The sequence below is a fragment of the Procambarus clarkii genome, chromosome 35 (assembly GCF_040958095.1).
Source record: "Procambarus clarkii isolate CNS0578487 chromosome 35, FALCON_Pclarkii_2.0, whole genome shotgun sequence".
NCBI classification, from domain to species: Eukaryota; Metazoa; Arthropoda; class Malacostraca; order Decapoda; family Cambaridae; genus Procambarus; species Procambarus clarkii.
The window spans coordinates 8862708-8878405 of NC_091184.1; the positions used below are offsets into that span (position 1 = coordinate 8862708).

General features: G+C 48.5%; 2 protein-coding genes across 3 annotated transcripts in view; one reads left to right on the forward strand and one right to left on the reverse strand.

Annotated features, from left to right (window-relative positions):
- The window catches only part of LOC138371351 (uncharacterized), a 202604-nt gene that overhangs the window by 14300 nt on the left and 172606 nt on the right, over positions 1–15698 (reverse strand). For both annotated transcript variants that reach the window (XM_069336139.1, XM_069336138.1), the window contains exon 3: positions 372–1044. In XM_069336139.1, the coding sequence (XP_069192240.1) occupies positions 372–845 (474 nt within the window). In that variant the 5' untranslated portion in view covers positions 846–1044. The remainder of the gene's footprint in view (positions 1–371; positions 1045–15698) is intronic.
- On the forward strand, positions 5856–7154 carry LOC138371315 (piggyBac transposable element-derived protein 4-like). Its single transcript, XM_069336101.1, has 2 exons — positions 5856–6156; positions 6571–7154. Exons 1-2 carry the CDS (start codon positions 5856–5858, stop codon positions 7152–7154), a joined length of 885 nt encoding a protein of 294 aa, XP_069192202.1.

Below are 15698 nucleotides of genomic sequence, written 5' to 3' on the forward strand. Positions count from 1 at the left end.
ACTGGACTATAATGAAGCATCAGGCTCTCAGTAAAGTAACTGGACTATAATGAAGCATCAGGCTCTGAGTAAAGTAACTGGTCTATAATGAAGCATCAGGCTCTGAGTAAAGTAACTGCACTAAATTGAAGCATCAGACTGAGTAAAGTAATTTGACAATATAAGTAATGTTTCTCTACACTGACCACAGTGTAGAGAAACACCAAGATGACAGTTGACTTTATTAATAAAAATGTTTCAGGTGTTAGAGCAAAAAGTTTCCTATCTATAAAGTCAACTCTCATCTTGATGTGTCTCCATGTCAAAAGTGTTTATATAGAGGCAATACTACACTCAGTTGGGTGAGAACAATGTGAACTTCAGCAGCGTACCTTCACTGAGGTGTGGACAGTCTTGACATCTGGGAAGAGTTCCTGGCACTTCTCCAGCCAATCTTTTATTTTCGTGCTGCACTCATCAGCTGTGTCTATGGTTGTGTCAACCTCCTGTAGGGTGTTGACTGTGTCGAGGTTCCCCAACATGGCCTGCAGCTGAGTCTTCCCTTCCTCTCCTTGTGTTGTCATATCCACCACACTGGTATCCTCCAGTTCCAAGAGCTTCATTGCTGACTTGTTCTGCTCTACCAGAGCATAGAGTCTGTCCTGGAGCTGGAGGTGATGAGTCTTCCAGTCCCCCAGCTGCCCCCGGTACTCCCCCAGCTGGGACAGTACCTTTTCACAGCTTTTAATGAGGCTGCTAATGCTGCTCTTCTGCTCTTGCAACATGGAACGAAACTTCTTTTTTGCGGGTACAGTTTTCTCTTGTGTTTCCTGGATATTTTTGAGTTTCCTAACTAAAGCCTCCATGCCATAGCTAATTGGGAACTGAGTAGCAGCTGTGGCAGCGTGCTGGCCACGGCAGCTGGGGCAAGTCAGCTGACCATTCTTGATAGCATTGTCAATACACTGGGAGCAGAATGTGTGGCCGCACGGCAATGTGCGAGGCCGTAGCTGATTGTCGTCATAATCGTTATAACACACTGAACAATTCCTCTGGCTTGTTATCCTGTGGAAAGAATATTTGGTTAAGCTAGATGTATTTACAACAAAAAGTAATATTACAGTACTTTATTTACTAATACAAATTACGTAATATTTACATACATTCTTTGTATTAGCTATTCTAGAGTTAATATTAGAGTTAGTTAATATTACTGACAGATTAACATATCCACAGCAAGGTCAATATTTTTTATAAACATATCCCAGAGTATGGGATATGTTTATATTATAATATTTTTTGTTATATAATTTTTTTTGGTAATAATATTTGATAATATTTTTTGGTAACATTTGCAGCAGCAGGGTTGCTTGTAAGTCATACCCAAGAGTATGACTAACAAAACCCGTCCTTACTTTCTTACTAATAATAGAAGGAAACAAACGTGTATATATCGTATGTGATAATTGAGGAAGGGTCAAGTATTCTTAGTCTAAGTTGGACAATAAGTGCACAGTGGGTTAAATCTTTACACATGGGTTTTATTGACCAACTCCGGATTATTCTACACTTATTAACTATGGGAACACATGATTATGTTAATGGATTGTTGAGATTGAGGGATACTCTTCACCAAACATAAACATGATATATGAACTGACTATTGGTCCCACACAAATCTGGGCTTAGTCATTATTTTACTGTAGACTCTCTTGGTAATATACAAATGTAGCATGGATTTTTACAATATAAGGTCTCTACACTTAATCACTTTACTAACGAGGACCAAGGTTGATGGAGTTTAAACCACGTATTACAGTACTCCTTAACCCCTTAACTGCGTTGCCTCCAAATGTGACACCCCCGCAGTGCGCTGGAAATAAATTCTCTGGAAAAAATTCTTTTTTCTTTTTAAAGTGTCAAAAACCCTTCCCTGAGTATGGGTATGTAAAAAAAAATTTGAAATTGTACTTACTTTGGCTGCTATGGAGTCCGGAAGTTGGGGCGTGACGTCATCATTCCCCGTGCGCCCGTGGCGTAAGCTCTCGGAGGCGGTGGGGCGCGCGAGTTGCAGCGAATATATTTTCGTTCATTTATTGCGCACATTTCCAGATACATTTTCATTGTTTTTATGTGCCAATCCAATGTATAATGAACACGTACACTATAATATCGCAGTACAACATCCATACTGTCCGTAGACACTGTGTTACGTGCATCGCAAACAAGTTCACTTATCCTGCACAATTTCCAATATATCATGCCAAATAAATTTATATTTACATTTTATATACACACTGTACAGTATCACACACTATATACACACACCATAAACACACTCAGTACTCCGCGAGTGTGTGATATGCTGCGAAACAGCCAACGGGGCAGAGTGGCACCTTGCACTCCACGCACCAGGTGCTGATACATCTTCGTTTCCGTTCTCTGCGGGTAGTGTTCCTGCATACTATACACGCACGTTTACCCTTCTCCCGTGATGCTGTGCCTGGCATATACTCGAGCATGTGTACTCCGAAGTTCTCATTACCCCTCAATCTGTCTGGAGCTGCATGTGGCATTGTTGCTTGCACTCCGCGCGGTACAACAGAACCCTCCTTGCCATACTTTACTAGCAGCTGTGACACAACACCAGCACTGAATGTACGTATAGACGGTCTCCTGCCAGATTTTACTAAGTACATATTGAAGCAGTTGAGCACTGCAACATCCATGAGGTGGAAGAACTTTTTAGTCCACTTCACAGACTTGCGCACGCACTCCACTCCACCAAGCATCATGTCACACTTATCGACGAGGCGCATGTTCACGTTATAGTCTATGACACAGTCTGGCTTATACACGGTGTTGCGTGTCTGAAAGTGGACCTTCCCACTGTCCAACATGGCACCGGTGTGAATCGTAGTCAGCATATTCACCTCGCGTCTGTCCTTCCACCACACTGACAGCGTATTGTCACACTTGCTCTGCTGGCACTCACCCACGGCTATAGCTATACCGAACACTGGCATTTCCTTCCTGTGGCTCTTCACAGTGCCACATACGCCGGTGTTGTGGGCAAGGAGGTATCTGGTCAATAAGGGGCTGGTGTAATAGTTGTCAGTGTACAGTACATGCCCCTTGTTCAGCAACGGTTCCATCAGGGTTTTTACAACACTGCCAGAGAACCCGTGTTCATCTTGAGCCGGTATGTCGACGTCTGTACCAGAATATAATATCATGTCCAAGACAATACCAGTCTCACAGTCGCATTGCACAAAAAACTTCAGTCCAAATCGGTGCCGCTTTGATGGAATGTACTGCTTGAATGCCAGTCGCCCCTTGAATAGTACAAGCGACTCGTCAATAAGCACATTCTGTCCAGGTACAAAATAATCCCTGAACTTCCCTCTCATGTCACTGAACATCTTCCGTACTTTCCACAGTCTGTCGTGTCTGTCCTCATTTGCATTATTCTCGAAATGCAGGCACCTGAGAATCAAGAGAAACCTATCACGCGACATGTACCGGTTGAACACAGGCGATGGAACAAGGCTGTCTTTGCTCCAATAATCCTGGATGACAGCTTTCTCAGTGTGCTTCATCATCATACAGAGTGCCAGAAACACGTACATTTCGTCGATTGTCGTGTCCTTCCATCGTGTGAGCCGTGAGGCAGGTAAAATGCCTTCGTCTATGAGGCTGTGAGCGAACCTGTTTGTCTCAGTCACAAGATGCGTCATGAATACATTGTCAAAATATGCCTGAAAATATTCCATGTCTGCCATATCATCACCAGTATATGGGAATAATGGTGTAACACCAAAATCGCTATCATCAAATGTTGGTATTTGAGGGACAAATGTGGTGCAATCCTCCCACACAAGTACACCAGGGGGTTTGGTGTTGGCGCCAACACCACGGCCAACACCACCACGAGCACCAAAACTACGGCTACGTCGTCCGCTGCTTCTGCTGGAGCTGCGTGAGGGTATGCTAGGCGCTGAGGCAGATTTACGTACTGTAGACCTACCACGAATAAATGATGTTGAGGGGCCACTGTCGTTGACCACATGCTGTGAGGCACGCTGCCGCCTGCCGCGGCGTGTTGCTGAGGTAGCACAACCCCGCCTGGTAACACCACCACTGCTCGTACTCGGGTCGTCCACACTACTCGTATCGGAGCCAATGTCACTGAAGCCCGAGAAAGATTAGTCACATGTACTATCACTGAATAAACTACTAGCGTCTGGGGACATACATGGTGGTGATGATAAAGGTGTTGGCCCAGGGCGGTGAGGCAGGCCGGGCGAGGCACGAGTACCACACACACTCGCTACATCTTCCAATTCTGTCTTCCTCACTCGTATCAGATCTCTGAGTTAGGTCTTTCTCTGGATCATAGTCCAGGTCATCATCCATAGCATCGTCGTTGTACAAAATATCGCGAATCTCCTCCTCAGAGAGTCGTTTTCCATGACCGCGGGTCACTGTGGAGCGGGAGCTCGTAGAGGATGCGTCAGACATGGTTGCTGCCGTGAAACTGAGGCTCCCCACGGCCGCAGGGCATGCTGGGATTTTTTTTTAAGATGGCGGACGATCACTGGGGCCCCCACCCACACATACCATACCCGCGTCACCGCGCGCCAGTTTTGAATGAAACGTGAAAAATCAAAATACCTGGAGGCGCGTTGCGCAGTTTATGGGTTAAAGTGGGAGAATGAGCCCAAAATAACACAAGACACACAGGGTTCTACAAACACACATTCCTAAAATTCCTATCCCTAAACTAACAAAGAAAAAAAGCACTAGTACAGTTAATGCACTTATCATTACTGTAGAAGACCGCCCAAGCGTCGCATTGACGTCTACTGGACACTGGAGTAGTCACCGCCTGAGTGGACAACTTGCTGCCGCTCTCCACTCTGTGTGCACTCCCTTGGTTCCAATATTGTTTCACACAAAACTCATATCCCAAAATTGGTCATTTGTATGTCTTATAGAGTTCCAGACTGTTTTCAACATTTAACACTGCTGTTTCTATATATATTTTCAACCAGTGAATGTCTTAAATAAGTGTTTCCTATACTATTCCATTGCTTTGGGGAGGATATATAATTATTAATAATAATAATTTTCCTTTCTAAGTCACTGTGCTTTACATGTGCAGAACAGACTATTGTACTGGCAGAAATCATAAATTCATGTTTGTCCTGCCCTTCAAGAAGACCTGAACAAAATAAGTGTATGAGCACCACTTGGCAAATGGAATTTAATGTGAACAAATGCCATGTTATGGAATGTGGAATAGGAGAACATAGACCCCACACAACCTATAAACTATATAATTACCTAAGTGTAGTTACAGGATGAGAGCTATGCTCATGATGTCCCGTCTTCCAAGCACTCTGTCATATAACAATTTGAAATTACTGACGCTTTTGTCCTCCATCACCTTTTCACCTAACTTGTTCCAACCATCTACCCCACTTGTTTGCGAAAGTGAATTTTCTTATTCACTTCTAAAAAATTAAATTTTCTTTGGCACCTTTGTTTAGTTTAAATCTATGACCTCTTGTTCTTGAAGTTCCAGGTCTCAGGAATTTTTGCCTATAAATTTTATCAATTCCCGTTAATATTTTGTACGTAGTGATCATATTGCCTCTTTTTCTTCTATCTTTTAGTTTTGGAATATTTAACCCTTTAACTGTGCAACGCACCTGCTGGCCCACGCTTGGGGTGCACTACGCGCCTCCGGGTATTTGTATTTTTCACGTTCGATTTAAAAGTGACGTGCGGTGACGCAGGTATGGAATGGTTGGCTGGGGGCCCCAGTGATAGTCCGCCATCTTGAAAAAAAAATCCCAGCATGCCCCGTAGCCATGGAGAGCCCCAGTTCCCAAGCAACAACCATGTCTGATGCATCGTCAACGAGCTCCCGCTCCACAGTGACCCGCGGTCATGGAAAACGACTCTCTGAGGAGGAGATTCGCGATATTTTGTACAACGACGATGCTATGGATGATGACCTGGACTATGATCCAGAGAAAGATCTGACACAGAGGTCTGATACGAGTGAGGGAAAGACGCAAGTGGATGATGTGGCGAGTGCATATGGTATACGCTCCTCACCCGGCCTGTCTCACCGCCCTGGGTCAACACCGTTATCACCACCACCATCATGTATGTCCCCAGATGCTAGTTTATTCAGTGACAATACATGTGACAAATCTTTCTCGGGCTTCAGTGACATTGGCTCCGATACGAGTAGTGTGGACGACCCGAGTACTAGCAGCGAGGGTGGTACCAGGCGGGGCTTTGCTGCCTCAGCAACACGTCGAGGCAGGTGACAGCATGACGACAGTGGGCCCTCAACATCAGGTGATTGTGGTAGGCCTACGGTACGAAAATCTGCCTCGGCGCCAAGCATACCCTCACGCAGCTCCAGTAGCAGCAGCAGACGACGTAGCCGTGGTTTTGGTGCTCGTGGTGGTGTTGGCGCCGACATCAAACTCCCTGGTGTACTTGTGTGGGAGGATTGCACCACATCTGTCCCTCAAATACCAATGTTTGATGATACCGATGTTGTTGTTACAGCTTTATTCCCGTATAACGGTGATGATATGGCGGACATGGAATATTTCCAGGCATATTTTGACAATGTCTTCATGAGGCATCTTGTGACCGAGACAAACATGTACGCCCACACCCTCATAGACAGCGGCATATTACCTGCCTTACGCCTCACGCGATGGAAGGCAACGACAATCGACGAGATGCACGTGTTTCTGGCTCTATGCATGATGATGAAACACTCCGAGAAAGCTGTCGTCCAGGACTATTGGAACAAAGACAGCCTTGTTCCATCACCCGTCTTCAACCGGTATGTGTCGCGGGATAAGTTCCACTTGATTCTCGGGCACCTGCATTTCGAGAACAATGCAAATGAGGACAGACGCGACAGACTGTGGAAGGTACGCAAGGTATTCAGCGACCTGCGAGGGAACTTCAGGGATTATTTTGTACCTGGACAGAATGTCGTTATCGACGAGTTGCTTGTACTGTTCAAGGGCAGACTGGCATTCAAGCAGTACATCCCTTCCAAGCGGCACTGTTTTGGACTAAAGTTTTTCATGCTGTGCGACTGTGAGACTGGTATCGTCCTGGACATGATCTTGTAGTCTGGTACAGACGTCGACATACCAGCTCAAGATGAACATGGGTTCTCTGGCAGTGTCGTAAAAACCCTGATGGAACCAGTGCTGAACAGGGGGCATATACTGTTCACTGACAACTATTACACCAGCCCCCTGTTGACCAGATACCTCCTTGCCCACAACACCAGCATATGTAGCACTGTGAAGGTCCTCGGGAAGGAAATGCCAGTGTTCGGTATAGGTATATCCATGGGCGAGTACCAGCTGCGCAAGTGTGACAATATGCTGTCATTGCGGTGGGAGGAGAGACACGAGGTGAATATGCTGACGACGATTCACACCGGTGCCATGTTGAACAATGGGAAGGTCCATTTTTATATGCGCAACCCCATGTATAAGCCGGACTGTGTCATAGACTATAACGTGAACATGTGCCTCGTCGATAAGTGTGACATGATGCTTGGTGGTGTGGAGTGCGTGCACAGGTCTGTGAAGTGGACGAAAAAGTTCTTCCACCTCAAGGATGTTGCAGTGCTCAACTGCTTCAATATGTACTTAGTGAAGTCCAGCAGGAAACCGTCTGCTTGATACCTGCTTGATGGGGTTCTAGGAGTTCTTTTACTCCCCAAGCCCGGCCCGAGGCCAGGCTTGACTTGTGAAAGTTTGGTCCACTAGGCTGTTCCTTGGAGTGGGCCGCAGGCCCACATACCCACCACAGCCCGGCTGATCCGGAACTTCTCTTAGAAAACAGTCCAGTTTTCTCTTGAAGATGTCCACGGTTGTTCCGGCAATATTTATTATAGTCGCTGGGAGGACGTTGAACAACTGCGGACCTCTGATGTTTATACAGTGTTCTCTGATTGTGCCTATGGCACCTCTGCTCTTTACTGTCTACACGTACCTTCAGTGCCAGTGTTGTGTCACAGCTGCTAGTAAAGTATGGCAGGCAGGAGTCCGTAGTACCGCGCGAGGTGCAAGCAACAATGCCATACGCAGCTCCAGACAGATTGCGGGGTAATGAGAACTTCGAGGTACACATGCTGAAGTATATGCCAGGCACAGCATCACAGGAGAAGGGTAAACGTGTGTGCACAGTATGCAGGAACACTACACACAGATCACAAAAGCGAAGATGCATCAGCATCTGGTGCACAGTGCCACTCTGCCCCGTTGGCTGTTTCGCAGCATATCACACACTCGCGGAGTACTGTGTGTGTATAGTGTGTGTATATAGTGTGTGATACTGTACAGTGTGTGTATATATAATGTAAATATAAATATATAAGAGTGATAAATTGGAAATAAGTGTACTTGTTTGTGATGCACGTAACACAGTGTCTACAGGCGGTACGGATGTTCTACTGCCATAATATAGTGTACGTGTTCACCATACATTGGATCAGCACGTAAAATCTAATCAATTGTATTTGGAACTGTGCGCAAAAAATGAGCAAAAATATATTCGCGGCAGCGCGCGCATCCCGCCCCGGGTGCCCCACCGGTCCCGGGAGCTTACGGCATGGGCGCACGGGAAATGATGACGTCACGTGCCACCTTACGGACCCCATAACAGCCAAAGTAAGTACAATTTTGACATTCCATTGCTATACCCAAATACAGGGAGGGGTTTTTGACACTTTTAGAACAAAAAAAAAAAAAGAATTTTTTCCTGAGAATTTATTTCTTGTGCATTGGGGTGGTCATATTTGGAGGCCGCGCAGTTAAGGGGTTAATGTCTCTAACCACTCCTCGTAGCTCTTGTCCTTCAGTTCTGGGAGCCATTTAGTTGCATGTCTTTGCACTTTTCCAGTTTGTTGCTGTGCTTCTTAAGATATGGGCACCATACAACCACTGCATATTCCATTTGTGGGAGTATGTCTCCCAAGATTCTCCCACAGCTGACTGGAATGGCTCATTGCAGTGCACAGTGCACAGACTTTGTGCACAAGGTCCTATTTCTGTTAACCCTGCATAGTGACCTGGCATGCTGGGTATCTCCAGAATGCCCACTTAACCAGGAACACTTTCATAATACGGAGGCCGCCGTATGTCCAGGCAGGAAGTAGATACAGGGAGTTAAGCATACTTGCCACAGGGTCAGTGAGTACATTGGCTGGGGCCAGCGTGAGAGTAGAGGGGAGACGCCAACGACCGTCTGACCTCTGGGGTCAACTGGCACGATGAAGAATAACAGCTCCTGCTACTGATCATCGAACGGTCAATATGATTGGTTCCCGCTCATTTGCTGCAATGCTATTGGTCAAATTGTAACTCTTTTTGTGTTGTGCCCATGGGACGCCCTGAGCTTCAGGAAAAAGCATTCTCGTGAGGGATCTCTTGCAAAGTGGACGTGTAGCTGTTCTGTCTATCAGCCAATAGACTGAACACCGTCTATTCCTCACCGTCAAGTTAACTCAGCGCCTCTGCGATATACCACACACTCGCCCAGAATCACGAGTGTGAATATATTGTTCAGAAGCCTAAAGTGACAAATCTCCAGAGTGAAACAGACTGGTATCAGGTAACCCCTGGTGACAAAGATCGTTGTGAGTGACTTGGAGTGAACTAAGGCAGTGCTGCCGCCTAAGTAATCTGTGTGTGACTACCACAGTGTACCTGTACCACAGTGTAGTGCATGGTGCCATATAACCTGCAGCCGCCAGCCGCCGCCGCCCTCACTGTACCACGTGACGTCACCACCCTTACTCACCGCCAGTGCCAAGAGTGTATGCGTGTTTCTGTACGCCCTATTGCGAGTACCCTCCGTGTCTACAAGAGAAACCAGCTGTCAGGCCACCTACGAGTTCTTGCATAAATGTGCCTGAGTGAGTGAGTGAGTAAAGAGAGGTACCTTATCTGTAAGTACAAGATCTTGTCATTGTTTATTGTGTCTGTGTTGATCTGAGGTATCAACCACAGTTTTCACCTTCTCATACCTTTCACAGTGAATCGACGGTGTATGCGTGGTTATCTGTGTGGTATCACGGCATTTCACTCGTCTTTGAATGTGACCTTCACATACACCACACAGTTATCGTGTGTGATTATTATTGTGCATGTTATTGCCTGTCCCATTGACAGTGCCATTGTGATTTATTACATATCATCATTACCGAGTATCCGGTTGGAACTCTTTGTGATTCCTTTGCATACCGGCAGTTAGGTTGCTGTATTAATGATTGGCTGTCAACTGTGTTAAGTTAGATGTTTCTCCACGAGTGGATACAGGTCGTTAGCCAGACGTCAAGAGTCTCGCTAACATAACCATAGCTTTGCTGACGCCAATCTAAAGTAAATCAAACACCCTGTGTATTAGTGGTTAAGTTAGTAAACTACTGTTAAGCTTTAAGTGGTTTTTGCGTTGAACCACTTCTGAATACTGCCAATATTACTCAAGCCTTCAGCTCTAGGTGTCTTCAACACCGAATTGCCTAATTCACTAAACTATAAATGTGATGAGGACCCTAGGAGTCCCTTAAAGTGTTACATCATTGAGGAGGTTCCAACGATCAACGTGGAGCAGGACCAGGTGAGGCTAGTCTGAGAAGAGACCCTCAAGGACTCTAACTCGACCTTGCTCCCAGGCCCTGTACGGTTGCTCTCGTATTTTCTATTCTGCTAATTCCGACAGTTTTGTGGAACGTCTGCCACATGTACATTGGCGACGTACGCATTGCAGTCGTGAAAGCAAAAAAGAAAACCCCCACACCATTCCAGCTTTGGTCTAACAAAAGTTGTGAACAATATCTTTAGTATCTTGCCATCCAAGTGTTTAAAAAAAAAAATTTAAGTTAGAAAGTATAGCATAGGCTCCTCACACAATATTCTTATGTGGTCCTCAGGTGATAGTTTTCTATTTAGAACCACTCCTAGCTCTCTTTCTTTATCCAAATTCTTTATCGATTTCTCACATTTCATAGAGGTGTCTAGATATGAAATGAAAAAAATGCTAAAGGGGCTAAGTAAGAACAAAGCATTTGGCCCAGGTGGAGTTTTACCATGGGTCCTGAGAGAATGTGCACCTGAGCTCAGCATTCCACTTCAACAGACCATCATATATAGACCTGTCCCACTTTGCTACCTATTTCAGACTCCCAGTTGATATTAGAGGCAGCAGCACTCTACAACAGTGGCAGCAGGGAAGATCCCATTATATATAAACGTATATCATTGACAAGTGTAATAGTCACAATATTGGAAAAAATAATTAAAACTAAATGGGTAGAACCCCTGGAGAAAAACTATATAATAACAGACAGACAGTATGGTTTTGGATCTGGAAAATTTTGTGTAACAAATTTACTCTGTTTCTAGGATCTAGCCACAGAGATTTTATAGGAAAGATATGGTTGGGTATTTTTATTTTGGCTCTCCTAATATTTTGGACAGCATTGATGAGTATCTCCTTGAAACTGCTTTGGAGATGACCCCTAACCAATACTGGTACAGAGTACCACTTGGTTTCCGAACTTTAGTTATCTGAAACTTACAGTTTCCCGATTGGGGTTGGGGAGTCATGCTACCCGAACAAAGTTCGGGTAGGAAGGGGTCCGCCAAGCGTCACGCCGGCTTGTTGTGGTGGGTGGGAGATGGTCCAGTTTGCCCACTGTGACTTCACAGATTCACGGCCTATTATTCCTATTATTTTGAATTGCCATAAGGCTGGAATGTTCATTCTGTGCTTTTGTTTTACATATCTGCACAATCAAGAAACATCTGTGCACCATGTCGGCTCCAAATGCACGCATTGTGTCAGTGATGGCTGACCAGTGGGTGGATGGATGAGGGAGCTTAGGTGGGAGGCAGTATGAGAGAGGGGGGGGGAGAATTAGTCAGAAAGGGAGGGAGGGAGAGAGAGATGCTAGGAGGGAGTGGGAGGGAGAGAGAGATGCTAGGAGGGAGGGAGAGATGCTAAGAGGGAGGGGGAGGTAGGGAGAGATGCTAGGAGGTAGGCAGGAAGGGACGGAAGTAGTGAGAATTAGGGAGGGAAAGGCAGGCAGGCAGGCACAGGCAGGCACAGGCAGGCACAGGCAGGCAGGCAGGCAGGCTGGCAGGCAGGGAGTGAGTGGTAGTCACGCGGTTGAACCGCGTGACCTTTAAAAGAGAGTATGGGATGTAGGGGGGCGGGTGGTGGGGGCGAGACCGGCTCATTCCCGAAGATAAGCCTAACACACACTACCCGTTAGCATGATGGCAGGCAGGCAGGCTTGCAGGCTGGGAAGGAGGCAGGCAGGCTGGGAAGGAGGCAGGCAGGCAGGCTTGCAGGCTGGGAAGGAGGCAGGCAGGCAGGCTTGCAGGCTGGGAAGGAGGCAGGCAGGCTTGCAGGCTGGGAAGGAGGCAGGCAGGCTGGGAAGGAGGCAGGCAGGCTTGCAGGCTGGGAAGGAGGCAGGCAGGCTTGCAGGCTGGGAAGGAGGCAGGCAGGCTTGCAGGCTGGGAAGGAGGCAGGCAGGCAGGCAGGCTTGCAGGCTGGGAAGGAGGGAGGCAGGCAGGCAGGCTTGCAGGCTGGGAAGGAGGCAGGCAGGCTTGCAGGCTGGGAAGGAGGCAGGCAGGCTGGGAAGGAGGCAGGCAGGCTTGCAGGCTGGGAAGGAGGCAGGCAGGCTTGCAGGCTGGGAAGGAGGCAGGCAGGCTGGGAAGGAGGCAGGCAGGCTTGCAGGCTGGGAAGGAGGCAGGCAGGCTGGGAAGAAGGCAGGCAGGCTTGCAGGCTGGGAAGGAGGCAGGCAGGCTTGCAGGCTGGGAAGGAGGCAGGCAGGCAGGCAGGCTTGCAGGCTGGGAAGGAGGCAGGCAGGCTTGCAGGCTGGGAAGGAGGCAGGCAGGCAGGCAGGCTTGCAGGCTGGGAAGGAGGCAGGCAGGCTTGCAGGCTGGGAAGGAGGCAGGCAGGCTTGCAGGCTGGGAAGGAGGCAGGCAGGCAGGCAGTCTTGCAGGCTGGGAAGGAGGCAGGCTTGCAGGCTGGGAAGGAGGCAGGCTTGCAGGCTGGGAAGGAGGCAGGCAGGCTTGCAGGCTGGGAAGGAGGCAGGCAGGCAGGCACGCTTGCAGGCTGGGAAGGAGGCAGGCAGGCAGGCAGGCTTGCAGGCTGAGAAGGAGGCAGGCAGGCAGGCTTGCAGGCTGGGAAGGAGGCAGGCAGGCTTGCAGGCTGGGAAGGAGGCAGGCAGGCTTGCAGGCTGGGAAGGAGGCAGGCAGGCAGGCAGTCTTGCAGGCTGGGAAGGAGGCAGGCTTGCAGGCTGGGAAGGAGGCAGGCTTGCAGGCTGGGAAGGAGGCAGGCAGGCAGGCAGGCTTGCAGGCTGGGAAGGAGGCAGGCAGGCAGGCTGGCTTGCAGGCTGGGAAGGAGGCAGGCAGGCAGGCAGGCTTGCAGGCTGGGAAGGAGGCAGGCAGGCAGGCAGGCTTGCAGGCTGGGAAGGAGGCAGGCAGGCAGGCTTGCAGGCTGGGAAGGAGGCAGGCAGGCAGGCTTGCAGGCTGGGAAGGAGGCAGGCAGGAAAACTTGCAGGCTGGGAAGGAGGCAGGCAGGCAGGAAGCGATATATGGGTGTTGAAGTGAATTATGAACCACGTGACCTTTGAGAGTGTGTGTGTATGGGTTTGGGGTGGGGGGAGAAGGGGAGGTTTGTCGATGGTGGGGGAGGGACCGGCTGACTCCGTAAGCCTAACCACACACCACAGACCTGTGACCCAGATTTGTTTCTTAAATGTACAGTACATCATCGTATATTTTAGGCAGGATGTGCCTGCAGGCTTGCAGGCTGGGAAGGAGGCAGGCAGGCAGGAAGCGATATATGGGTGTTGAAGTGAACCATGAACCACGTGACCTCTGAGAGTGTGTGTGTGTGTGTGCATGGGTTTGGGGTGGGGGGAGAGGGGGAGGTGTATCGGTGGTGGGGGAGGGACCGGCTGACTCCGTAAGCCTAACCACACTCCACAGACCTGTGACCCAGATTTGTTTCTTAAATGTACAGTACATCATCGTATATTTTAGGCAGGATGTGCCTGCAGGCTGGCAGGATGTGCCTGCAGGCTGGCTGGCAGGATGTTCCTGCAGGATGGCAGGCAGGATGTTCCTGCAGGCTGGCAGGATGTGCCTGCAGGCTGGCAGGCAGGCTGACAGGATGTTCCTACAGGCTGGCAGGATGTGCCTGCAGGCTGGCAGGATGTGCCTGCAGGCTGGCAGGATGTTCCTGCAGGCTGGCAGGATGTGCCTGCAGGCTGGCAGGATGTGCCTGCAGGCTGGCAGGATGTGCCTGCAGGCTGGCAGGCAAGCTGGCAGGATGTGCCTGCAGGCTGGCAGGATGTGCCTCCAGGCTGGCAGGATGTGCCTGCAAGCTGGCAGGATGTGCCTGCAGGCTGGCAGGATGTGCCTGCAGGCTGGCAGGATGTGCCTGCAGGCTGGCAGGATGTGCCTGCAGGCTGGCAGGATGTGCCTGCAGGCTGGCAGGCAAGCTGGCAGGATGTTCCTGCAGGCTGGCAGGCAGGATGTTCCTGCAGGCTGGCAGGATGTTCCTGCAGGCTGGCAGGATGTTCCTGCAGGCTGGCAGGATGTGCCTGCAGGCTGGCAGGATGTGCCTGCAGGCTGGCAGGCAAGCTGGCAGGCAGGCTGGCAGGATGTTCCTGCAGGCTGGCAGGAAACATCTAGAGGATGTTTGCCAGTCGTCTTAATAATCAGTTAGGAACAATTAAGGACTTTTATAAAGCGGATCAGGACTTCACTTATTGGTGAGTACAAACAAAACACGGTCGCATTTACGCTATAAACCTGTCAATTTTTTCCCCTAGAGTTTTTCGTAAATTTTTCAGAACAATTTCTTTTTACATTTCTAGTTTATTTTTTCCCCTCTATTTCTCGTATACGAACTTACATGTTAACCGACGGGTCTCGTCCCCATGGGGTTCGGAAACCAAGTGGTGCTCTGTACTTCTTCTCATGGTCATGCTTTTTATTTAACCCTTAAATTGCACATCGCATCATATGATGCTTTGACCGACTTGCAGTAAATTGCGCATCGCATCATATGATGTTTTGGAGTACTACGCAAGATTTAAATGGCCTGCTGATACAAAGGGTTCACCACACCTTCATCAGGGCTCTTGTAAACAGACGCCATTTTTTTTAAAAATCGTGGGTCAAATTCCCGGGTGTTAGGGGCCTCAGTATTGAGTGAGCCACCAAGCCTGACACACGCAGCATGAGCTCACAGCACTGCTGTTCAGCTTGTGACCACAGTATCGCCTAAAAATGCCATAATATACTTGTTCATGCAATTATGTAGCGGTGATATTATTACAGAAGACCCCTGACTGATAAAACTGACCAGGGTTCTGATAATAACAGGATTGTGGTGATATTTAGCGCTGTGCTCCATGTTGGGAGGAGTAATGCTGGGGGAGGGGAGGGTAGTGGCGTTGTCTTCTGACTGTGTGTGGCCACCTTTTATTGACTGCACTCACCATACCAGCTTAGTGGTTCGCTATGGTGAACACAAATGTACTTACATATATATAACGTGTGTATAGAGGGTATAAACAGCAAGAGGAGTAGGTTGGGAGCCGCCATTTTGGTGAGGGCGGTGGCGTCGTCTCCACG